General features: G+C 56.0%; 4 protein-coding genes and 1 non-coding gene across 9 annotated transcripts in view; 3 read left to right on the forward strand and 2 right to left on the reverse strand.

Annotated features, from left to right (window-relative positions):
• Window positions 1–1000: 1000 nt before the first annotated feature.
• Window positions 1001–4708, reverse strand: SETD6 (SET domain containing 6, protein lysine methyltransferase). Of its 2 annotated transcripts, XM_030282201.4 has the most exons (9): window positions 4615–4708; window positions 4394–4492; window positions 4164–4308; window positions 3515–3656; window positions 3018–3212; window positions 2749–2872; window positions 2323–2503; window positions 1979–2121; window positions 1001–1494 (listed from the first exon to the last, which is right to left on the reverse strand). In XM_030282201.4, exons 1-9 carry the CDS (start codon window positions 4639–4641, stop codon window positions 1183–1185), a joined length of 1368 nt encoding a protein of 455 aa, XP_030138061.4. In that variant the 5' UTR covers window positions 4642–4708; the 3' UTR covers window positions 1001–1182. The 2 variants fall into 2 exon arrangements, with proteins under 2 accessions (XP_030138061.4, XP_072790326.1); XM_072934225.1 differs by lacking the exon at window positions 3018–3212.
• On the forward strand, window positions 4459–16002 carry AGRP (agouti related neuropeptide). 3 transcript variants are annotated; one of them, XM_072934226.1, is made up of 4 exons: window positions 4459–4574; window positions 14579–14777; window positions 15011–15105; window positions 15733–16002. In XM_072934226.1, exons 2-4 carry the CDS (start codon window positions 14594–14596, stop codon window positions 15922–15924), a joined length of 471 nt encoding a protein of 156 aa, XP_072790327.1. In that variant the 5' UTR covers window positions 4459–4574; window positions 14579–14593; the 3' UTR covers window positions 15925–16002. The 3 variants fall into 3 exon arrangements, with proteins under 3 accessions (XP_072790327.1, XP_041574498.2, XP_012425753.5); XM_041718564.2 differs by lacking the exon at window positions 4459–4574 and adding an exon at window positions 13673–13788; XM_012570299.5 differs by lacking the exon at window positions 4459–4574 and having other exon boundaries at window positions 14172–14777.
• On the forward strand, window positions 5940–6012 carry TRNAK-UUU (transfer RNA lysine (anticodon UUU)). The gene has a single exon. It is a non-coding gene; the product is annotated as a tRNA-Lys (tRNA).
• On the reverse strand, window positions 7127–11980 carry LOC100232364 (SNF-related serine/threonine-protein kinase). 2 transcript variants are annotated; one of them, XM_030282199.4, is made up of 6 exons: window positions 11858–11980; window positions 10395–11017; window positions 8870–9011; window positions 8490–8702; window positions 8251–8388; window positions 7127–8101 (listed from the first exon to the last, which is right to left on the reverse strand). In XM_030282199.4, exons 2-6 carry the CDS (start codon window positions 10981–10983, stop codon window positions 7276–7278), a joined length of 1908 nt encoding a protein of 635 aa, XP_030138059.4. In that variant the 5' UTR covers window positions 10984–11017; window positions 11858–11980; the 3' UTR covers window positions 7127–7275. The 2 variants fall into 2 exon arrangements, with proteins under 2 accessions (XP_030138059.4, XP_030138060.4); XM_030282200.4 differs by having other exon boundaries at window positions 11790–11928.
• Window positions 16003–17773: 1771 nt separating the features above from the next.
• The window catches only part of ATP6V0D1 (ATPase H+ transporting V0 subunit d1), a 34684-nt gene continuing 30194 nt past the window's right edge, over window positions 17774–22263 (forward strand). Inside the window, exon 1 of the mRNA XM_002187194.6 lies at window positions 17774–17971. Coding sequence (XP_002187230.3) covers window positions 17842–17971 — 130 coding nt within the window. The 5' untranslated portion in view covers window positions 17774–17841. The remainder of the gene's footprint in view (window positions 17972–22263) is intronic.

The following is a 22263-nucleotide window of genomic DNA, read 5'->3' on the forward strand; positions in this document are numbered from 1 at the left end:
ACAATTACAAACAGTAGGTATAACAACTATGCACATCTAAAAAAAAAACAAACACCATCTAAAACACAAACCCCAAAGTTTAACCAAGATACAAAACATAATACTCCTCTGGCATGTGCATTTTCCAATATGATTACTTTGGGGACACAGGATACCAAAATACCAGTTTTAACAATGTCTCTATGAAGGATAGTGGCAGTTGTGTGCAGTTCTGGTCAAATTCGCTATTGTCCCAACTGGGAAACCAGAACAAGCTCCCCTCAATACTGTTAAACCACCCTGTCCCCAAGATTGCAGGCAGGGCTGTAGCTGAGCTTTGTCATGAGTGCAATGTGGGTTTTGCTTGTCTGCAGTAGCAGACAACAATGCCCCTGCTTAGATGGGACTTCATACCCTGTTGAAGTAGAGAGCATGGACTGGGTAAGAAAACTCATTTTTATTAAATAGAGCTTGGCCTGCCAACCCTCAGTGTTTTGTCATGCAAAACCAAAGTGAGTTCGGGGTAGAACTGCATCAAGCAGAGGGTGTATATCAATTGCTCAGCCTGCAGCAGCTGTGGAACTGTGACAGTGCTCCTCCTGAGTAGTCTGAAGCCCACACAGAAATACCTTTTGTGGAAATAAAAGGAAATACTTGTTATACTGAGCCTACATGAAGACCAGCTAGATGGACTTGTACTCTCGAACATGTTCAACATAAAATATGTACAGATGAAGAGTTTACTGTTGTCAGCAGGTTCACCTGCCAGATATTTACTCTGAACCTCTCTAAGGTAAGAGCTACCAGCTGGATGGATTTCTGCCCTCTTAATTTGGACAAGGAGCAGCTCTTGCCATAAACTTCTGATGCTGAATGAGGGAATCCTCTGCTGTTCTGGCTGTGTGTGTCTGCCTTCCTAAAACAGCCATTAGGATGGCTGGGGTTTCTTAAAGCCTCTGGAAAAAGGTGGCATTTGCGTTACCCAAGCTCTCATGGTACAATAAGGCCACTCAAAACCACCTTTGTGCTGTGAAGATACTTCTTTATGTAGAGGTAGCTAAAAATCCATGTGCTGTATGAGGGACAAGTGGACCCGCAGTCACTCTTGCCATCTGTCCTCTCTGCTGTGGAGGAGGTGGCCAGAGGCTGACCTTTCCCTCGGGATCAGCCCCAGCCAGGTCCTGGCCAGGGGCACTGTGGTTTCTATTGTACCAGCTCTAGCAGCTGATGCAAGATCCTCTTCTGTCCGTAGCGCACGTGCAGCGCTTGCTGCTCCCTTTGACTCAGTTTCTCATAAGCCTCCTTGTTGTTTAGCAAGTCCTGCTCTGCTTTCAGGTCTGCCCCATAGGACTCCAGGGTCAGCAGCACACTGTCATAAAGGAGCTTCTTGCAAGGGTTTTTAAGTCTGCAGAGGGCCTCATTTGAAAGGGTAGAGTTTTCTTCTTCCTCACTGTCATCTTCCCAGCCATCTTGCTCCTTATACTCCTTGAATTCTTCTTCTGACATGCAGAGCACCTGTAGTGACCCAGGCAAAGGGATAAATCACTGGCAGTGTTAGTATATCAGGCTTTCTCCTCTGTGGAACAGAAGAGCCACGTGGAGGGTTATTCCTCAGCTGCACTAAAGATTAAGAGACTAAAACAGGTTTAGATACCTAAGTGCAAGTAATCGTGGGTTAGAAGAACATTAAAACAGTAAATCTGAGTATTGGTAGGTCTTGCAAAGCATCTCAGCTCTCAACTACCTTCTAGAACAGCAGTGTCTGTGGAGCCATTCAAGTGTGTGAATTCACACTGGATGGCTACTTCAGGAGAGGAAGAGACTTAAGAGCACCTGGGAGCTGGGGAGCCACACCCCCTACCACTGTTCACATAGGACTGTTAGTGCCAAACTGCCTTCAGGTGCTTGTCCTCTTCACTGAGCCATTCTGCACTGCTCATATGCCCAGCTGCACTCTGTGCTTGCTTTTGCAGTTCTTCCCCCACCAGGCCATTCTTACCTTAAGGGTCATGGACAGCTCTTCCTCTGTCAACACCTCATCCCAGCCAAGCACAAAAGCACCTTCCTCGCCCACCATCTCCAGCTGGCACAAGAAGTCCCACTGCTCTGAGACCAGCTGCTGCTGTGCTTCACTTTTGGCACCTGTTTTGAAGACAGCAGAGCTCTGTTGTGCCAGGATGGCAGTGGAGGGGGGAGGGTGAATGGAGAAGGAAAAAGGAGGCAGAAAATTAAGGCATGGCCCCAACCCCTGAAATACTGCAGAACAGACTTATTTTTCATGTCATCCCTGCTGAACAGAGATCCCTGGCCCATCCTGTCCCAGAGGGGCTGGGTGGCACTCACGCTGCAGAGCCGCCCTGCGCAGCGTCACCATCTGGATGTCGGCTGTGTCGTGGCTGTTGCCGGGGTAGGGCTCTGCGAAGCCGTACATGTGCAGCAGCTGCCAGTTGGCCATCTGCCCATACGTGTTGAAGATCTCCTGTCCTTTCCTCACGGGCTGCGTTGTAACCATCCTCAAACATTGCTGCAAGCAGGGACAGGAGAGCGTCTGAGCTGTGCTGATCCAACTGCTCAACAGGAGCTTTCAGAGGCTTGGATGACCCTGAGCTCCTCCTAACCAAACATGCAGCAGGGCTTTGTTTTAATGAGATCCAGGCCAAACTTGCTGCCCTGGGTTGAGACCCCACCCTGTTGTGCATCCATTCCCATAAGTCTTAGTAAAACAGAACCAAGCTGTGACATTGCCTGGCACAACAGCTTTGCACTCACAGGAGAGTATTCCAGGTTGGCATTGTGGTTGGCCACATGATTCAAAATGTCTGCTACAGGAACCATCATGGGAGGATTGGGCCCCTTCTCATCTTCTTCTTCCTCCTCCAAAGGTTCCTGAAAGCTAAAACAAGCCAGTGGTACACACGGCTGCAGAGGGCAAGCTTCACCTTACACTTAGATTCTTGTGCAGCTGCAACCTCTGACATAGCCTGTACTCCTACTTCCTTGTCCGTGCTCCTTGCTGGAGCAAAGCCCTTCCTTCTCACCTGTAAGCCATGACAAAAGCCACCAATTCCTTATACAACTCCAGAGTGTGCCGTTTGGGATCAAAGATGTCGGGGTGGGTCTCCATGAAAGGCAAGATGATGGAATTGTACTCCAGCTGGATGTTAGCTAGATCCTTGTCCACAGCTTCTGGGATGCCTGTGCCCTGCAGGAGTCTTGTTCGCTCTTCTTGGGGCCTGTTGCAAGAAAAACAGGTTCTTCTCCATCAGTGCTAGGCCTAAGGGTCCATAAACTCCTTCCTCCTTAAAAATCTCAGCTCCCCCGTGCTCTCCAGGTCCTTGTTCTCTAGCTCTGCCTGTAATGTAACTCCAGGAGGGCTCCTCAGGCTCCTGCCAGTGCCAGCAAAGGGCTCAAACAGAGGGTTGGGGTCACCCAGCAGGACCACATCCCTTCCCAGGACAACACTCAGCACCCCCTGGCCCGTGCCTGCCTTCAGCTGTAGGACTGAGCCTCCCCAGCCCCCCTGCTTTCACCTTACCAGAACATGGGGTGGTCCAGGCTCCGGAAGTCCTGCCAGAGGGAGAAATACGGCTGCCAGTGGGAGTTGCTGGCTGTGTACTCGTGGAGCAAGGCCAGCAGGAGAGGGACCCAACCGGACTGGCTCTGTAGGGACTCCTGGGCTACGGAACCAGACAGGATGGAGAAAACCTTAATTGTTCTGCATTTCGGAATCAAATGATTAGATGATAAGCTTCCATGGCTGTCTTCAGCCTGGAGACAGGGTTGAGCTTTTATTCAGGTTTGTCTTGGGTTTGTCCTGATCTGAACCAGGACCAGAGACAGCTTCTCTGCAGCTACAGATGAGTTCTTCCAGGCCTCATGGCCTTGCCCTCCTCAGCCTGAGGCTCTTCATGCCTTCAGGAACCAATGAACTCTTCATTTAACAGTGTTTCAAGAAAAGCAGCTTAGTACAGAAGCTGGAGATTTTGCACTGATGGACTTTTCTCCCTGTGCAGCACAGCTCTGAGGGAAGCGAGGGATGCCCAGCCCTCCCCATTCCTACCAGGTATCAAACAGCCCTACAGAATCCTGCGCAAATCAGGAACGTTCCCGAGGCTTTACCACAGATCCATTTACTCCTTTAAAAGGTACTGCAGACTAGAGTGACACAAGAAGCTTGCACTCACCTTCCTGCAAGAGTGCGTGGATGGACGTGGTGTGCTGGGACAGCAGCGCCGTGCGAGGGATGGTGAACAGCACCTCTCCCGCCTCCAGCTCCTCGGCGGCCAACATCCCGTACCCCGCCACCGCGCCCTCCCTGCTCAGGCGGACCTGGGGCCGGAGGGAGCGGTGAGGGGCGGAGCGAAGAGACCAGGGCGGACCTAGGCCGTGCCCGGGCCGGCCCGCGGTGCCTCACCTTGGGGTTCAGCTCCACCCCGGCCCGCCCGCACCATGCCAGGAACCCGGAGAGGGGGTCGGCACTACTCTTCCCCTGGGCGCCGCTCCCGACCGCCGCCTGTGGATGGGAACATAGGGTGAAGGGGAAGGAGCCACGAGGCCGATCACGGATCCCTTCAGCGCCGCCGTCCCAAGAGCAGGTGTGTGCCCCGCTCCCCGAGCCCCCGGCTGCCCCCGCACCTTGAACCGCTTGGGCGCCGACGCCATGACAATGCCAACACGTGGTCCCGCACCACGTGGTCCCGGTCGGGCCCTTCCGGGTGGGGGGCTCCGCCCCCATGAGCCGGGCTAACGGTGGCCAAAAAGGGACATAAAGCGCCGGAGGAGCAGCGGCGGAAACGCGCCCGGGAGCCTCCTGCTCGCGGTGGGCTCGCAGTCCGTCTGTGTGGGGTCCAGCCTCCGAGCACCTCCCGAAGGGTCTGAGGTCCCTGTGGTGCCTCTCTGTGGCATCCAGGGACCACCGCACGGCTTCCCGCGGGTGTGTCCAGCTCGGGCCAGTGCACCCCGGGGGGCGGCGGTGCCTCCGTGGCTGCCGGGGGGCCGCGCACCGGTGCGGTCCCAGCTCCAGACATGGGGTAAAAGCAGCAGGCTCTAATTAATCAGGATAATTGAGCTTGTGCTCTTGTTCAGTCGACACCACACACAGTCCCACCGTAGGTATGGGCTCTGATCTCCCCTCCAGGGCCGTCCCGAGGCCGCCGTTCCCCGACTCATTAGCGCTGTCCCCAGCCCCAGCAGAAGCGGGGCTGATGCCGTCCCTGGCTGCTCTAATGAAGCCAATTAGTGCGCACGAGGCGTTTGAAGAGCCCCCACGGGCTTCTCTGCGGGCTGTCCCTGGGGCTCCCCCGCCCTGTCTGCAACTGGGTTTGGCTTTCATCTTCTCCAGTCCCTTCCGAGCTGGGCAAGGCTGGACTGGCAGGGTGGGTTCCCCGTGGGGCAGAGGGTCCCTTCCTGAGGAATGGGGAGGATGGGCAATGGAATATGTGGGTGGCCCGCTTAGTGCCCAGGGCCATTCCCTGTGCCCGCTCAGTGCCCGGGGCCCATCCCTGTGCCCGCTCAGTGCCCAGGGACATTCCCTGTGCCCGCTCAGTGCCCGGGGCCATTCCCTGTGCCCGCTTAGTGCCCAGGGCCATTCCCTGTGCCCGCTCAGTGCCCGGGGCCATTCCCTGTGCCCGCTCAGTGCCCAGGGCCATTCCCTGTGCCCGCTCAGTGCCCAGGGCCCATCCCTGTGCCCGCTCAGTGCCCAGGGCCATTCCCTGTGCCCGCTCAGTGCCCGGGGCCATTCCCTGTGCCCGCTCAGTGCCCAGGACCATTCCCTGTGCCCGCTCAGTGCCCAGGGCCATTCCCAGAGCACGGCTTCAGCCTGGCCTGCGCTGGCAGCCTCGTTGGGGTGGCGCGGGAGTGGGAAACAGCAGAGTGGGTCCCCACATTGTCCCTGCAATGCTGAGGAGAGCGGGGTGCCCCCACCTGTCACAGACCTGCACACCCCCCCTGCCCAAATGTGAGCCTGGATAGCTCAGTTGGGAGAGCATCAGACTTTTAATCTGAGGGTCCAGGGTTCAAGCCCCTGTTCAGGCGGTGGCTTTATCCTTTAAGATCAAAAATGAGAGTGTGTGGGCAGGAGCAGCATCCCCCTCCTGCTGCTGGGGCTGTGTGGGGGCTGCAGGGTCCCTAGGGCACCCCCTGTCCTTCTTTTCCTGTCACCTCCCACCTCAGACCCACACAGATTGCTCTGTTCAACCACCCAGTACCCAGATCTCATGTTGGATGGGGAGGACAGACAAGGGAGCTATCAGGGGTACACCTGAAAGGAGGGAGGAGGATGGATGGATAGAAAAGGAACAGCAGAGCTGGAGGGAAGGAAACCCGGGCTGGGCTTGAAATTGGGGGCTCAGGGATGGCTCCAGGCTGAGAGTGGGGAAAGCTATTGGGGGCACCCTGAGGCTGAGTGTGGTTGACTCTCAAGGGGATGTGCAACACCCTCCACCTGCCTTCTGGCATGCCCAGGCCTTCTCTCACCTTTGGGTGTTCATCAGCCTTGTCCTTACTCCCGTCTGTGCTGCCCTGAGCTCCATTCTGGGCCCCTGCCCACCCCAGCTCAGACAGATGTTCCCTTAAAGCCACCCCTGGTGCCCTGGCTGGGGGGACGGAGATGTTTCTGCAATGACACTGCACCCACATCAACCCACGAGTTTATTTTATTGTCCTGACAAACTTTGCTTCCCAGCGGCTCCGATCCTTCCAGGCGCATGTGCCACAGCTCAGGCCGAGCTCCGGCCCATGCCTCCGTCGTCATTCATTTCTTGCCAGCAAGAAAACAAAGAAATAATAAATAGGAAGCTTATTTGCAGAGAGGGCCCAGGGGACAGCCTGGGGTGACGGGCCAGGCTGTGCCTGGCCCCGACCAGGGCTGGTGGGGGGGCTGCAGGCAGGACAGCCCAGCCCCGGGCCATGCACACTGTGGGGCTGGGGCACTGAGGGGTCTGGGGGGATATAGCAATCTCTATTTAATTACATTAAAATAGACTATTTTAAAAAATTATTTCTAGTAGTTAAAAAAGTGTCGTGGTCCATCGCATTCCGGCCGGGTCATGGAGCTCTCCCAGAGGTTTGGGGCCACACTGGCCGGTGCTGGGGTGGACCCCAGTCTGCTTCACCCTGGGCAGGCCTGTCCAGGAGATGGTCTGTCAGAGCAGGCTGCAGGGGTGGGTGCTGGCAGGGTGGCCACCGCGGGTGACAAAGCAGGGCACTGTGCCACCCGCTAGCCCTACAGCCACCACAGACCAAAGGCAGGGGAGTGGGCGCCCTCCCAGTCCCCACAGCGGGGCCAGTCCCGGGGCCTTAAATGACATGGCAGCAGTTGAACTGCCCCAGGGATAAGAGGCTCTCCTTGGAGCCCGGCCGGAGTTTGAAGGCCAGGGCTTTCTCGCAGAGCGGGAACTGCAGGAGCCTGTCCCGCAGGCTGCCCCCCTTGCTCTTGCCCGGGTCCAGCTTGATCACACTCTCTGCTCCCCCTTCAGGGCCTGAGCTCTCCACCGACTGCTGGGCCGGGCTGATCTGTTCCCCCTGCCCTGGGGACGTGTCTGCAGGACTTGGAAGGGTGGCAGGAGCTGTTTCTGCCCCCAATACCTGGGGCACTTCAGCTGAGCTGCTCTGGGGTGACAGGACAGCTCCCTTTTCCTTGGGGAACTCTGCTGAGGAGCCCCCAGGCTCTGTGTCCTCCTCCCTCCTCGGGGGCTCACCTCCATTTCCCCGCAGCACGGGGGGACCGCGGCCCCCACTCACTCCCTTCCCAGCCCAGGGCACCCCCGAGCGCCCGCCCCGGCCCCCCAACTCCACCCCCGGCCCCCAGACCTCCCCGCGGCCGGGCGGGCGGTGGGCGCGCAGGAAGGCTCGCATCTGCTCCTGGTTCAGAGAGCTGCTCTTCCTCTCCATTGCGCTGGGTCTCTCCTCCTCCTCCTCGTCCTCCTCTTCCTCCTCACAGATCTGCTGCAGGGCCGGGGTGCTCTTGGTGATGGTGGTGTCCACGGCAGGAACCTTCAGCAGGGTCCCGGCGGTGTCCCCTCCAGCGGGCAGCCGCGGCCCCCCGGCGAGGCCGCCCCTCTCCGTGAAGGGCAGGAGGCTGCCGGCGCTGCCCGCAGAGCCAAACGTGTCTGCCAGGTTGGGCCTGAGGGAGGGGAGAGAGGTGTCAGTGCCCAGCTGGGCATCACAAGGGCTGTGACAAGGAAAAGGACAGGGGACCGGCCATGACCCTGCTCTGAGGACCCAGGATGGGGGAGAGGGTGACACAGGATGGGCGGCAGCAGGGGGGCTCACCTGCTCTGTACCTCCTTGGCCAGGTTGTAAACGAGACTGAGGCGGTGGCCCTGCTTCTCCTGCTTCTCCCTCAGCATCCTCTCCGCCAGCAGGAAGTATGTGGCCGTGATGTGGTTGTAGCGGTCGGCTTCCAGCGCCCTGTGTGGGACCAGGGAGTTGCAGCAGCACACAAGGGACATGCTTGGAGGGACCCCCAGAGCCCTTCAGCGGGTCTCCCACCCCCGCATCCCGTCACTCACTCCTGGATGGTGTCCCGATCCGCGATGTTCCCACACATCATGGCCTGGAGGATGATCTCGTGCTCCTCCTCAGACACGCGCTTGTGGGAGGTGAGGGGCAGCAGGGAGCGGCTGGCAGGGGACGGGTCCACCCCCTGCAGCCACGGGTGGCCCTCGATCTGCTCCAGGGACGCTCGCTGCTTCGGGTCCCGCTGCAGCATCCTGGAGATGAGACTGGGGAAAAGAAGTGACGTTGCAATCCTGCACACTGTGTGAATCCCAAAGTAAGCAGCTTTGCCTGCTCTCCCCACCTCAGCTCCCAGGCATCTGCCAGGGCTGGGGCACCCACCCCAGGGGCAGCAAGTTGGGGTCTGGGGGTACAGTGAGGGGGTGGTGCTCACTCAGCGCACTGTGCCGAGACGTGCGGGGGGACGGTGTAGCGGCAGTCCATGATCATGGTGAGGGTCTCGCTGTCGTTGGCCTCCTGGAAGGGGGGGTGGCCACACACCAGCATGTAGAGGATGACTCCCAGGCTCCAGATGTCTGCAAGAAGCAGCAGCAGCAGCAGTTCAGGTTGCACTCACCATGGACCAGGAGATTCCCTACCCCAGGGACCCTGGGAGGGGCTGCCCACCAGTGCTCACTGGGATGTTCCTTGGAGGTAACAGAGGTCTTGCCCCTTGGAGAGGGGGACCATACTCCCACCAAGGCAGGGAAGGACCGTCCCATCCCCATATCCAAACAGGTCTCAAGGGACTTCACCAAAGCAGCTGAGGTGTTATCACCTTGTCCAGGTAGGGACAGGAAGGCCAGCCCTGAGCTCTGCCCCCCTCCCCACTCCCCCCTGTCACACACCCACCCATGGCACTGCTTCAGGTGATTCCTCAGCTCCTGATTCCCAAACCCCACCACAACCATCCTGGCCCTGGGCTGTGCTTTAGGAGACACAACAGCTTCAGAGAGGGATATAGCACCGATCTAGGCTCTCCAGCTGCATGGGGACCAGCTGGAGCAGGATTGCTGCCTTGTCCTAGGGACAGGGATGGAGCCAGAAGCATCTTCACTGGCTCCTCCTGCCCAGCACACAAATTCCTGCAGATGTGTGGGTTTAGGATGCTGAGCACGCCCTGGGGCGCTCCGCTAATACCTTCAGCTGCTTAAGTCAAGTGTTTGAAAATTTCTCATCTGCATCGGTTTTCTCTCTTCATTTCCCTTTGCAGCGCCACCAGCTTATTTTTCTACCGCCTCCATAAGCTATCCCTGTTCTCAGCTCGGATCCGCCTTTCCCTGAGCCAACGCTGGGCTTTTGCCTTTAAGGGCTCGTGTTTTGCTAAATCCTCCTGCCCTAATTCCAGCCAGCCAGCCAGCTCGGATCCTGCTTCCCTCCCACGTCCCCTGTGTCACAGCAGAGCTTCCTGGAGCCCCCAGCCCAGCTCCCTGTGCCCTTGGCCAGTCTCCCCAGACCCCTGCACCTCCCCTGCACCAGGGCAGGAAGAGCACAGAGAGCCATGGGGAGGAAGTGGTTTTCAGGGCGGGGATGGAGCAAAGGAAACTTTCGGAGCTCCTCCGCCCAAACAGCAGCATCCCGAGCAGATTTCCTTCCTGCCTCGCCTCGCCAAATAACCACCAGCGCCAGATTGCTGGCAGCTGTATCCTCACACTGCTTCTCCTGGCTGCCACACCAGGCTCACAGCCTGCTTGGGCTTTTTCCCCTCTCTGGCAACCATCACTCCATGGGGTCTCTGCAGAGAGGACCCTGCTGTGCCAAGCACCCAAGGGACAGGCTTGTTCCTTGCAGGGACGGCAGCGCTGCCGTGTGCTCCTAGTGTAAGGGGCCAAGTGGGAGGTGGTACCCAGCTGGCAAGATCACACTCCAGGCAAGGGACAGGAGGGAGGCAGGTCCTCAGGGCAGCCCTCAGCCCTTACCAACAGCCGGGGCATCATACTCATCCCCAAGCAGGATCTCTGGTGCCGAGTAGGCCAGGGAGCCGCAGCTGGTGGTGAGCATCTTGCCGGGCTGGAAGCGGTTGCTGAAGCCAAAGTCGGTGAGTTTGACCACCCCTTGCTCCTGGAAGAAGACCACGTTCTCGGGCTTGAGGTCGCGGTGCACCACGTGGAGCTTGTGGCAATAGGAAATGGCATGGACGATCTGGGCAAAGTAGTGCTTGGCCCGTGGCTCGGCCAGGCCGCCCTCGTGCCGCATGATGTGGTCAAACATGTCCCCACCGTCGCCCAGCTCCAGGATGAGGTAGAGCTTGGCGTGGGTGTCGATGACCTCGTAGAGGCGCACCACGTTGGGGTGCTGCACCAGCTTCATGCAGCGCACCTCCTGCAGGAGCTGCCCCGCCGCCTCCCCCGCCAGCTTGCTCTTGTCGATCACCTTGACGGCCACGCGCTGCCCGGTGAAGACGTGCCGGGCCAGCTTCACCACGGCGAAGTGGCCCTTGCCCAGCGTGCGCTCCAGGTCATACAGCCCCGCGATCTTGCCCTCGCCGCAGCCCTGTGCCCCGGCCATGGCGCTGCCGTCAGGTGGGGACGGGCATCAGGCGCTGTGGGGTGAGGAGATGCTGAGTAACGTGGGGTGAGGGACGGGGTGCTTCTGAATACCAGGTCCCCCAGCAGCACTGCTACCAGCACTGCCAGGACATCAGGTCCCCAGCAGCCTGGGCACCCCTGACACTCTTCCTCCCAGTCCCCATCCCAGGACCTAGACCCCCATCTGTATCCCCATCTCCAGTTCCTAGTACTCTGGAAATCTCAATACTTCCATCTTCCATCTCCTAGGGCATCCCATAATCCCCATGTCCAGGTCCTCAGCATCTTGAGCACTCCAACACCCCGCTTTCAGTTCCCAGCATCCTGGACATCCCGATACATCCCTCTATTTCCCAGCACCCCAGGATATCCTGATACCCTCTCCTCCAGATGTCCAGAACTGCAGCACTCTGGGCACCCCAATATTCCTGCCTCCAGTCCCTCATCACCCTGAGCAGCCCCATACCCCTTCTCTCCTGATTCCCAGCAGTCTGAGCACTTCATACTCCTACCTCCAAATCGCCAGTGCCCCTGTCACCCCATACTCCCAGACCCCAACATCCTGGGCACCCCAATAATAACCAACCTCCAGGTATTCGGCATCCTGGCTACCCCAATATGCTCACCTCCACTACCCAGCACCTCTTGTCACCCCCAGACCTCCATCTCCAGCCCGCAGCACTCCGAGCCCCCCCCATAACACCAACCGTCAGGTCTTCAGCACCCCTGTCACTCCTGTATCCCCATCTCCAATCCCCACCATCCCTGCCCCCGCCATGCCCTCACCCGCAGACCCCAGCACGCTGTGCACCCCCATGCTCCCCCTCTAGCGGCCCGGGCACCCCGATACCCACGCCGATCACCCGGTGCGCCCCGGCGGAGCCGCGCTCGCTGGGGCGCGGAGCTGCGGCCGCGGGGCTGCGGTGCCGGGGCGCGCCCGCCCCGCTGACGTCACGCGGCTCCGGGACCGCGCCTTAAAGGGCCCGACCGGCGGGACCGGGGCTGAGGTGATGCTCATCGCACCTCCGAGGGGCAGCCCCGGGGTACCGCTGCCACGGCATCCCCGCGGCCCGGCTCGTTACCGCCCGTTTGGGGTAGCGGGGACTCGGTTGGCCTTAGCGGTAACGAGGGCTGGTGATGAGCTAAATGAGCCGCCCGCCTGCCTTCATGCTTCCAGGAGGAGAGGGAGAGCCCCCAGCCCGGGCCTGTCTCCGGAGGGTCCCGCCGTTGGGGGCTTCTGCTCGGCATCTCTGCTGTGCCACTAACCCACTCCATCACCCGCTCCCAGCCTCTCTGGAGCCTGAACCACTGAGCCGGGACGCAGCCCTGGCCCCCCTTTCCCCCTCGCTTTAAGCCCGTCTTTTCCTGGAAGCGGCCCGGCGAGCGGCCGGCCGCCTCATTTAGCTCGTTACTGGCGATGGGGATGCGCACAAAGCAGATGTTGCTCCTGCAGATTAAAAAGCTCTCAGGGCGGCCGCCCGCGTTCCCGTTAATGCTTTCCCAGAAGTCCTGGCCCGCGGCCCCGCCGGCTGCGAACGGGCGCTAATGAGCTGTGCTGGGGCTCCGTGCGGGGGCTGCGGGCAGCGGGGACCCGCGGCTGGGGCTGCGTGGGATACTGGCACCCACCCGGGCCTCGGTGATGGAAAGGGCTGCCGAGCCTGCCTCTCAGCCCGGATGAGGCTGTCCGGGCATGTGGGGGGTGCAGGAGGCACCCAGGTGCTGTGGCAGGGGATGCTGACCGGGTGTTGTGCACTGGGGGACCCAGGTGGGTGCCGAGTGTTTCCAGCAGCCACGAGCGGCTGGAGAAAATGACACACGGCAGATGAACTCCTCACTGGTGCCTGCTCAGCCTGTCCCTTCAATGCAGCAGGAATCAGGTCGTGCCAGGACAGGGGATGTAAGAGCAGAGGGAGCGTGCCAAGAGCCCCAGAGGTGGTGCTGCAGCCAGGAGCAGTGTCTCACGCTCTGCTGAGGATGTAGTGGGAGGCCTGAGGGGTCCTCTCAGTCTAGGAAGAACCTGGTGAGGGCAGAGAAGAACCTGGGCTGTCAGCCTTCCCTGCTGGGAATGTCAGAGCCTGCTGAACCCTTCCTGTTATGTCTTATTCCCCCAATTCCTCGTAGGGCTGAAGCCACTCAAGGCCACAAGTGCTCCCCAAAGGAGCCTGGCTCTGGGGGGATGCAGGTTTTCCAAATAAGACATGAGTAAGAGATGCAGTTAGCACAGGTAGAAGGCTGGAGAATCTGCAGATGGTATGTGGTCAGGAGCTGGAGGACTTCTGGAGGCTCTGCACTATCAGTGGATGCTTGACAGAAGATACAGATAGGCAACATTCCCTCTGAAAAGCAGTCAAGCTTGGCATGGTTTTGGTGAGGAGATTGTAGCCCCGTTATTTCTGTATTTGGGAACTAGGAGATGTACTCAGGTTTGGTGCTGGAAAGGGAAGTGGGCCGCAAGGACAGTGGGGATCACTTCCAAAAACCCTGGGAGTTTGGAGCTAACAGGGATCTGTTCCTTCCCGCAGCTGTGGAAGTCACAAAGCAGGAGTCCCCCCCTCCCATGCATCACCCCACTGGCTGCCTCTCTATCCAGACAAAGCCCGTTTTCCAGAGACTCCCACCTACCTGGTAGTTAGCAAAGTCATGTGGCTACAGCACTTAATTAATGAAAAGCTGATATAAATCCCAGTAAACATGTGGGGAGGAGGACACTGAGGCAGCGAGCGGTAGCGGAGCTTCCAGCGAGCTCAGTGGAGCAGCGGACAGCAATTCCCCTCTGCTGGGAGAGGTCAGTGCTCACCACGGGAAGGGGCTCGGGAGCGTGCGGGATGTGATGCCCACGGCTGTGGGGCTCCCCACAGTGCAGAGGGGTCTCTCCCAGCAAAGAGCTGGGTGGTTTTGTGGGATGGGGAGATGAGGAGTGGCCAGCACTGGGCTGTTGGAGCCAGGTTTGGAACCTCAAGGCTGCCCAAGCAGCAGGCACAGGGTTTCCAAGGATTTGGCTGACATTTGGTGGATACCACCTCCTGGCCCCTTTCCTTTCGCTCCCTAAGAAGTCACCTACTTTTTAGAGCCTTCAGGCCCCAAAGCCCACAGCCTGGCCCTGCAGCTTCTCCTGTCCCCCAGCTGTGTGTGCTGTGGTCCATATCTCTGCCCAGCACTCAGATTCTAGTGGCACTTCCAGGCTCAGAGCCTGGCAGGAGCTGTGTCAGATGTTTTGACCACACACTGTGCACCTCAGTGGTCTGGTGGTTGCTGTGTGTGGAGCAGAAGAACCTGAACTGATGCAAAACAGATCAAATCTCAGTCCATTCTCTGCTGGACACCCCTTTCTGTGGGGAGATCATGAATGTGCTCACATGTGCAGTGCCCCACAGCACATGACAGCTTTGGGGGCTCCTGCTCCCAGGTGTCTGTGGGCCCAAAAAAAGTCTCTCAAATCCAAGGGAAGAAACAGGTGGGAGTGGTGGCTGTGCTGGCAGAGGCTGCCCCTCGCTGACACGGCGGGGGAGGATGGCAGTGGATGGGACAGGCCAGGTGCCAGCAGGTGGGCTGATGCCGGCCAGGTCCCTCTGCAGAGTTCCCCCAGGACCATGCTGAACGTGCTGCTGCTGTGCTGTGGGCTGCTGCAGGGCATCCAGGCTGCCCTGGACCTCAGGACTGCTGACCTGAGCTGTGGCCAGCTGCAGAAGGCGAGCGGCGGGCTGGAGCGGGTGGACAGAGCCCGGCAGGGCAGCCTGCAGCGGAAAGGCAAGGAGGTGGCTGCGGAGCCGGCAGGTGAGTGCTGCTTCACTGACCCCACCGGCTGCTCGCTGGAAAACCCAGGGCCCCAAAACTGAACTGGGGGTCCCCTTAATGCAGCACAGCTTCTCCTGGCATTGCTAGTGAGAGCAGCCTGGCAGCCCACAGGGAGTGGGGTCTTTTTTCTTGTGGGGACACACGAGCAAAGGGAGAAGACCCCGAGGTGCCCCTCCAGCAGCCTCCTTGTGCAGTCTCTCTGTATCTCGCAGGAGCTCTCCCAAGGCTGGGCTTTGAGCAGATGGCCCTGGGGGTCCACGAAGCTGATGGTGACCTCGTGCAGAGAGGCAGCCTGCTGGAACCACAGGTATGGCTCCCTGAGCTTTCTTACAGACACCCCTAAGAGCAGGGCAGCCTCAGGCCAAGCAGCCTTCTCTGTGTCCCTGGGGCTGGGGGTTTGGAGCCCAGCACGGTGCTGCCTGCTACAGGACTATCTGTCCATCACCTGAGGAGCTGGGATGAGCTGAGGTTGCTCAGACCTCCAAGGGGCTCCAGCAGTCAAAGGAGAGTGGTCCAAGCCCGTGCTCCTGTAATCCACTTAATTAAGCTCAAGTGCAGCCCAGGAAGCCTCTGCAGAGCAGGAGTTTGCTGGGCAGTGCCCTGTGTTGCCTGGCTCAGCCCCCAGTGTCTCTGTTTGGGCAGAAGGCACAGCACCGTTTGCTAAAGTCCAGGCTGTGCTTCAAAATAAATGTGTGCAGAAAGGCCATAAGACACTGTGGATGAGTGCACTGCTGAACCTGCAGAGAGTCCACAGTGCTCAGCAGTGATTTCCAAGAGAAAATAGAGCCCAGAGTTGAACATGACAGAAGCCTCTGCTGCTGGCAATGCCAAGTTTCAGCAGCCACTCTTGGCTCTCTCCCACACGGTTCTTTACTGCTGGCACAGTGGTCCCGGACCAGCTCTTCCCCTCCTCTTCCTCCTCTCTCCCCGGCAGGCATCATCCACAGAACTGCAAGCCGAGGGCCGTGAGGAGCGCTCCCCCCGCCGCTGCGTGCGTCTCCTGGAGTCCTGCCTCGGCCACCAGATCCCCTGCTGCGACCCCTGTGCCACCTGCTACTGCCGCTTCTTCAACGCCTTTTGCTACTGCAGGAAAATCAGCACCACCTTCCCCTGCGGCAAGAACTAGCGCCCGTGGGGCTGCCAGCTCCTCGCCCCTGCGTGCGCCTCCTCTGCAGCTCCAATAAAGCAGCCCTTTGCAAAGCCATGGCAGAGTGGGAGTGCTGTGCCGTGTCCCCTCGGGCTCTCAGGGGGGTGGCAGCAAGGCGGGGTGGCCTGTGCACGGCTGGGCAGTGTCCCCAGGACACACCCACGACAAACCAGAGGTGCCTCTCCTGGCGATGTAAGCGCTGTTCCAGCAGCAGGGGCACCCCAGGTGATGTTCTGGCTATGCTGCTGTTACCCACAAAATCGGGCTCGTTATTGGTGTGCACCGAGCTGATAAGGACACACTCAGAGGGACATGGATTGTTTATTTCAGAGCTGCCCCAGCCTGGGTGCTCGGTGCTATTCCACAAATCCAGCACACCACATCAGACTTTCTGTGCCACTATTTACACAGAGAAACTCAGGGTTAGTAACTTCCCAAGGACAGCCCAGTTAAGACTGGTTAGTAATTTCCACAGAAATCACATAACTTAATCCAGGTAACTTTTACTCATGCTCAGGAGAAGGGTCTTTTTGACCCTTCAGATGTGATTTTTAGTGTTACAATGAAGACAGCTCAGCTCTAGGATACACAGACCTCGAGTATTTCACCAGGTTAACGTACATGTTAACCATCATGTACATACATCACCATCTTGACTTACTACATCCTTAAAGCTTGTTCCAGGATATTCTTGAGTGAGGGATGCTGGCTGCTGCCTGTTCCACTGATCCAGTCTCCTTTCTTCCTGATTAGGTTTGAGGTCTTACATCAAAGAACATCTTGCCTTAATATAACCTTGACATATCCCACACTTTGCAACACCTTTACATCAAACAAAAATATTTTATTTTTTCACAGAGCAGCACCTGGCAAAGCCCTTTAACCGGGTGGGTATTTCCTGACTAGTAGCAGTGGTGTCTCGGCAGTAGGCAACTCTGAGAACTTTACCTGTGTCTCCTCCTCCTGGGTGCAGTGAAGGGGAGTGTGAAAAACGCCAATCACTTGGTTTTTAAAATTTTAAAAGTTTAATAGTAATAAAATGGTTATAAAAATAGTAATACAATTAGAGTAATAAAGTTTAGAGTTAAGACAATTACAAGACAATAAAAAGCAAAGAATTACGGATGTGTCCGGATGCTCTCGGACACTAAGTCACTGAAAGCATCCCTTGTGAACAAAGGAATAACCTTAAAAGCAACAGCCTGTTGCATATTCATATATCCTTCATGGTTATGCATACATTCTATTTAAAACAAGAATTCTGTCTGTTGTATGTCAACTGTTTCCTTTAATCCCCAAGGCATCTTCGAGTCTGAGCAAGGCCTGAAGAAATTAGCTTCTTCTGATAAGAAAACCATAAATTCCTTTTCTTTGGAAGATTTAGGTGTTCCTCGAAGCGAGTATCTCATTCCTAAAAAAAAAAAAAAAACAAAACAAAACCTCCCCCCACATACATAGCCTCTATTTTAACATTAAGTTGGAACCTAAAACTACATTTAACACACTACTTAAGAGAATTAATGCAGCATAACTTTCTAACATTACACATATAACATTAATTGTAACATTTGCGGAAAGCCCATCATACAATATGCATCTTTCACAGTCTCTATTTTAACATTATGTTGGAACCTAAAACTCTATTTAACACACCACTTAAGAGAATTAACAGAGCATAACTTTCTAACATTACCCGTGTAACATTCGTTGCAATATCGGCGAAAAGCCCCTCACAAAAAGCGTTTTTCACGGCGGGTCCCTCCTGGCGGGTCCCTCACGCCGGGCGGGGCCGCGCGCGCTCCATCCCTCAGGCGGTTCCCGCCCCGCGGTGGCTGCCGGGAAGGGGCCGCGCCACGTGACGCGGCGGTCACGTGAGGCGGCGGAGCTGCCGCCGCCATGTCGTGCTTCCCCGAGCTCTACTTCAACGTGGACAACGGCTACCTGGAGGGGCTGGTGCGCGGCTTTAAGGCGGGCGTGCTCCGGCAAGGCGATTACGTGAACCTGGTGCAGTGTGAGAGCCTGGAGGGTGAGTAGCGGTAGAGGCCTGAGGCAAGCGGGAGCAGCTCCCCCCTCTCCCCGCCATCCTGAGGGGAATGTCCGGGCTGAGGGGCTGTGGGGAGACGAGGGGAGGGAAGGCGCTGGCTGGCAGTGGGGAAAACGGCCGATCGCGGCGTTTTTGAGGAGCTGTTCCCTCTTTACCCCGTGGCTGAGGACGCAGTCCGTGTCCCGCCCCAGCTGACTCAGTTTCCCGGTCAGCCCGGCCGTGTGATTGCAGCAGCTGATACACTGCTCTGAGGGAACTTGGCCTCCCACTGCTTTCTTGAGGTGGCCGTGGAGCTGTGCCCTGCGGGTTTTGGGAGCCTGGTGGGTTTTGACAGGCGTTGCTGGTGAGGTATGTTTGTGCCTTCGCTCCCTAAAGGTTAGGAAGGCTTTTAAGGCCTGGAATAAGGTTATTGATACAATCTAAGTTCCCTGCTATCCATGATTAGTGTTTAAGGAGATGAGGTCACCTAGGAGAGTACCTGCTGTTATTGAAGGATCACTAGTGGAATAAATTCTAGTGCACATCTGAATAAATTCCCCAGTGAATTATCTGTTGCCTGTGCTCTTGAGATCTCTTTCGAGGTTAATTCTGATTTTCAGCCGTCATATTTTTTTCTAGATCAATGTGTATAAACTTGCAGAACTGTGAGGATTTATTTTTTTCTTTTTTCATTGTGAGGGTGGTGAAACACTGGCACAGGTTGTTCAGAGAGGTGGTGGGTGCTCCATTCTTGAAAACATCCAGTGCCAGGTTGAATGGAGCTCTAAACAACCTGGTCTAGCGGAAGATGCCCCTGCTCATTGCAGGCACTTGGACTACATGGCCTTTGAAGTTCCCTTCCAACCCAAACTGTCCTGCAGTTCTATCATCACCTGTGGTCAGCTTGTAATCTTAATTAGTTGGTGCTAAGCTGTTCTCTGATCCGTGACCTGCTTAGCAGTTTTCACTCCTTGATGTACAGAACCTGGACCACAAATCACAAAGATCAAAACCAGGCCTATCTTGAAATAAACACACGTACCCAGAGATGTTGGTTGTTTTGATCAGTGGAATGATAATTATTGGATCATTCTTTCTCCTAAAAAAATTAGTTAAGCATCAGTTTTATCTAGACAATCATTGCTGAATGGCTAATTGATATTGACACTTCAGAGAATCCCTGGCCAGCTGAACCCTGGATGCAAGTTACCTGGAGTGAGCAGCTGCAGGTAACAGTAGAATGGGATCAGAGTTGTGCCCCACTCTCTACTTTAAAAATCCCCAGTATATTTTTACTTAGGACAGAAGCTCTTTTTCCACTTTTCCTTTTTTTCAGCTTTCTTTGCAGCAGTCTCTGTCATTCCTGCTGTGGAGTCCAGGGCCTGAAAGAGAGCAGTGGGAGTGACTTCTGCTCTCTTGGTAGTCACAAGTCTCAGCATGCCCTGAACTGTGACTTTTTCACCTTTCCTGCAGACAACTTCCCCTTTGGAGTCTTTCTGTACTTGGAGCTTCTCTTTTCTCTCCGTTTCTCGGTTTCTGAACCAAGCTGCTTAAACCGAGTTCTCCCTTGGAGTGGTGTTGCTGCATTTGGAATGAGTCACATTGGAGTTCCCGTATGTCTGTCATGGCATTGTTGCTGTTCTGTCCCCAGCAGCTCTCTGGTGATGGCAGCTGCTGTGCTCTTGGTCATGCTTCATTCAGAACCTGAAGGCTCTTCCAAATTCACTGCCCATCTTGTTACTCCTTCACTTGGCTCGCTGTGTCCCTGCTTAGTGTGCTTTTGGGCATGATTCTTTGTTACTTACATAGGTCTCTGGTCAAACAGTTTCTTTCCTCTGTCCTTTTAGTGCTGATTTTCCCATTCTAGTACTTGTCTTCTGTGCTTCACAGACTTTCAACGTGTTTCTTTCCCTCCCAGATGCTCATCTGCACTAAATCCAGGCAGTGGCTGATGTATTAGCAGCCAAAATAAGTACTGGGACATAAATTACTGATAATTCTTCTCTACTCTCTGTTTAGTCTTTGCTGCTGCGTCTCACGTGTCTGGCTCTGCAGTTAGTCCCAGTCCTGGAGCAGGTGGTTGTCTTGGCTATAGAGAAAGCCTGAAGGACCAAGGCTGTTCTGGGCCTGGCCCTGGGAATTGAATATCTGGCTGCTTGCAGGACCTTGTGCTTCCAGGTCTGAAATGCCACTCCCCCCGGTGTGCCCAGATCAGTCTGGAAGCATAATGGGATTGACTTGTCGGCTTCAGGACTTAGGCTGGCAGTTTAGTGCTGCTGGAAGGGAGGAAATCATGCTTTTCTGCATGATCCCCTGTTGTCTCTGCTTGTCTGATCACAAAGTAATCTGATCCAAGCTCTCCCTTGTTGAGTCAGAAACAGAGAGCCAAATGGGCTGTCTGTGGTCAGGCAGGCTCCTGAGCTGGCCATAAGAAGTGCAGAAAAACATGGCCAGGATTGAGGGTGTGTGTGTGAGAGCTGTTTTGGCTTAAGCTTTCTCTTAAACCCTTTAGCAGTAACACGTTTAATCCCTTCTTTCAGCTCCAAAAGTCCTGGTGCTCTGGTTGTTTCTCAGCCGTACACATGAGCCGGGAGCTTTGGAACCTGCCTGGTGGTCGCTGTTGTATCCAGTTCCTGCTTCTGACACAAGGTGTCAGTGAAGGACCTGGAGCTGCTTTCCTCTGCTCCGGTGCTGTGAGCATGGATCTGTGCATGCATGGAATCTTTTTGGGGCAACCAAACTTAGGAGTCACCCAGATTTTTACTGTCAAAAGATTGGTGAGTCATCTACAGCTCTTCAAGCTGTGGTGGCCTGTCAGGGGTCTGATGTTCTATTGGAGGAATGAAAAGCTGTTGATGCAGTTGAACAGTTGTGATGCTTTTAGGCAGCAGAGTTCAGTCTGGGACTGGAATGTAGGTTATCAGCTGGCTTTACTGTTGGTCTGCAAAGCTCCCTTCTGCAAAAACCATGCATGGCCCAAGAAGTGCACAAAAGCATCTTGAACCAGGAGTGTCTTTACCCTTAGGTCAGTGTTCATGAGCCTCCTATTGCTACTACTTCTTCTTGCTTCCACAGCAACAGTGTAGAAAGCTGCTTTCTTTCTGACTTGCCAGTGTTGTAGAGGTGGTTGGTGGGTGAAATCCAGCAGCAGGATGTGCCACCTTCTAGCTGGGTGATGAGGCTGAGCAGTGGCAGGGGAGTTGGCTCAGGCTTGTGGGCCTCTTTTGGGAGAGGTCTTCTGGAGACTGTATCTCAGCATCACCACTCTGTGGGTGCTTGTGCCTCTGTCCATGCGTTGGCACAGCTGGGAACTGGGATGCCTTGTAAACAGTGGTGTGCACTTGGAGGAGTGGGATCTGTCCATGGGTTTTGTCTTCTGTACACCAGGCTGCGTGCAATGTGGGCTTTTGTTTTCATTGTCCCAAGGATCTTTTTTCTGCCCCGCAGGCTGCCATTGATTTGAGGTCTTCACATCTCCTTTCATGAGAGAAGAGCAGGGGGGGCTGTGCTACCCATCTCTTTTCCATTTTATCACTGTGGCCCTGGAATTTAGGCCCCAAAAAGGCTGGAATGAGGCTCCTCTTTTGTGTTGCAGAGCTCTAGGCTGACTTGCAAGAGTGCTTTTGGTGGAGCTCATGATATTCCCCTGTGTGAAGGGGGAGCAGCATAGATAATTTCCTGTGCAGCTCCTTTACTGTACTACCAAGCAAGGAGAGGCCACTTGATAGTCCCAAGGTGTGGCCATGCTTAGATCCATCCTGAGCTCTGAGAGTGGTTCAGTCTGAACTCAGGGGCTGTAGAAGTTAACGTGTTGGGGACTTTTCATTGTCATTCACACAATGATGATTTGTCACTCTCCTGACACCTTGGAGCCCTGTGTGAAAAGCTGACCCCTGTGTGTTGGGACTGTGCAGCAGGACTGACCCCTGGCCCCAAGAGCTCTCTCTTGCCAGAGGAGGCAGAGTCTACAGGCAAGGTGAGATCTGAGGAAAGTACAGACCATTCCTGTCCTCCAAAATGCTGACTTCTTGTGTAGAAACAGAACCGTGTCCAAAATGCTGTCCTGCTAATTTTGGTGCTTTGTTCTGCATCCTGTATGGGTGTAACCACTGGCTGTGGCTGTTTCATCAACTGTCCTGTTAAATCAAGCTTCAGGAAAACATCATTTATTGGAAGAATGATGGCACTTCCATAGCCTGCTAGATCATGGTGGCAAACAAACACTGTGGTCACTGGCTTCCTGCAGGGTTCAGCAGAGGCTCTTTGCTGTTTGTTCTGGCCTCCTTTACCAGGCA

Source organism: Taeniopygia guttata, chromosome 11 (assembly GCF_048771995.1).
Source record: "Taeniopygia guttata chromosome 11, bTaeGut7.mat, whole genome shotgun sequence".
Taxonomy (NCBI): domain Eukaryota; kingdom Metazoa; phylum Chordata; class Aves; order Passeriformes; family Estrildidae; genus Taeniopygia; species Taeniopygia guttata.

Excerpts from the sequence above, each read along its gene's own strand:
- AGRP (XM_012570299.5), top strand. The coding sequence starts at position 14,285 with ATGCAAAACAGATCAAATCTCAGTCCATTCTCTGCTGGACACCCCTTT. Across the intron at positions 14,778-15,010 it reads GGTGGCTGCGGAGCCGGCAG|GAGCTCTCCCAAGGCTGGGC; the intron begins GTGAGTGCTGCT and ends TGTATCTCGCAG. Across the intron at positions 15,106-15,732 it reads GCAGCCTGCTGGAACCACAG|GCATCATCCACAGAACTGCA; the intron begins GTATGGCTCCCT and ends TCTCCCCGGCAG.
- SETD6 (XM_030282201.4), bottom strand. The coding sequence starts at position 4,641 with ATGGCGTCGGCGCCCAAGCGGTTCAAG. Across the intron at positions 3,657-4,163 it reads CCACGCACTCTTGCAGGAAG|CCCAGGAGTCCCTACAGAGC; the intron begins GTGAGTGCAAGC and ends CTGGTTCCGTAG. Across the intron at positions 2,873-3,017 it reads GCTTTTGTCATGGCTTACAG|CTTTCAGGAACCTTTGGAGG; the intron begins GTGAGAAGGAAG and ends GGCTTGTTTTAG.
- LOC100232364 (XM_030282199.4), bottom strand. The coding sequence starts at position 10,983 with ATGGCCGGGGCACAGGGCTGCGGCGAGGGCAAGATCGCGGGGCTGTAT. Across the intron at positions 8,389-8,489 it reads GATCGGGACACCATCCAGGA|GGCGCTGGAAGCCGACCGCT; the intron begins GTGAGTGACGGG and ends GGTCCCACACAG. Across the intron at positions 8,102-8,250 it reads GCCAAGGAGGTACAGAGCAG|GCCCAACCTGGCAGACACGT; the intron begins GTGAGCCCCCCT and ends CCCCTCCCTCAG.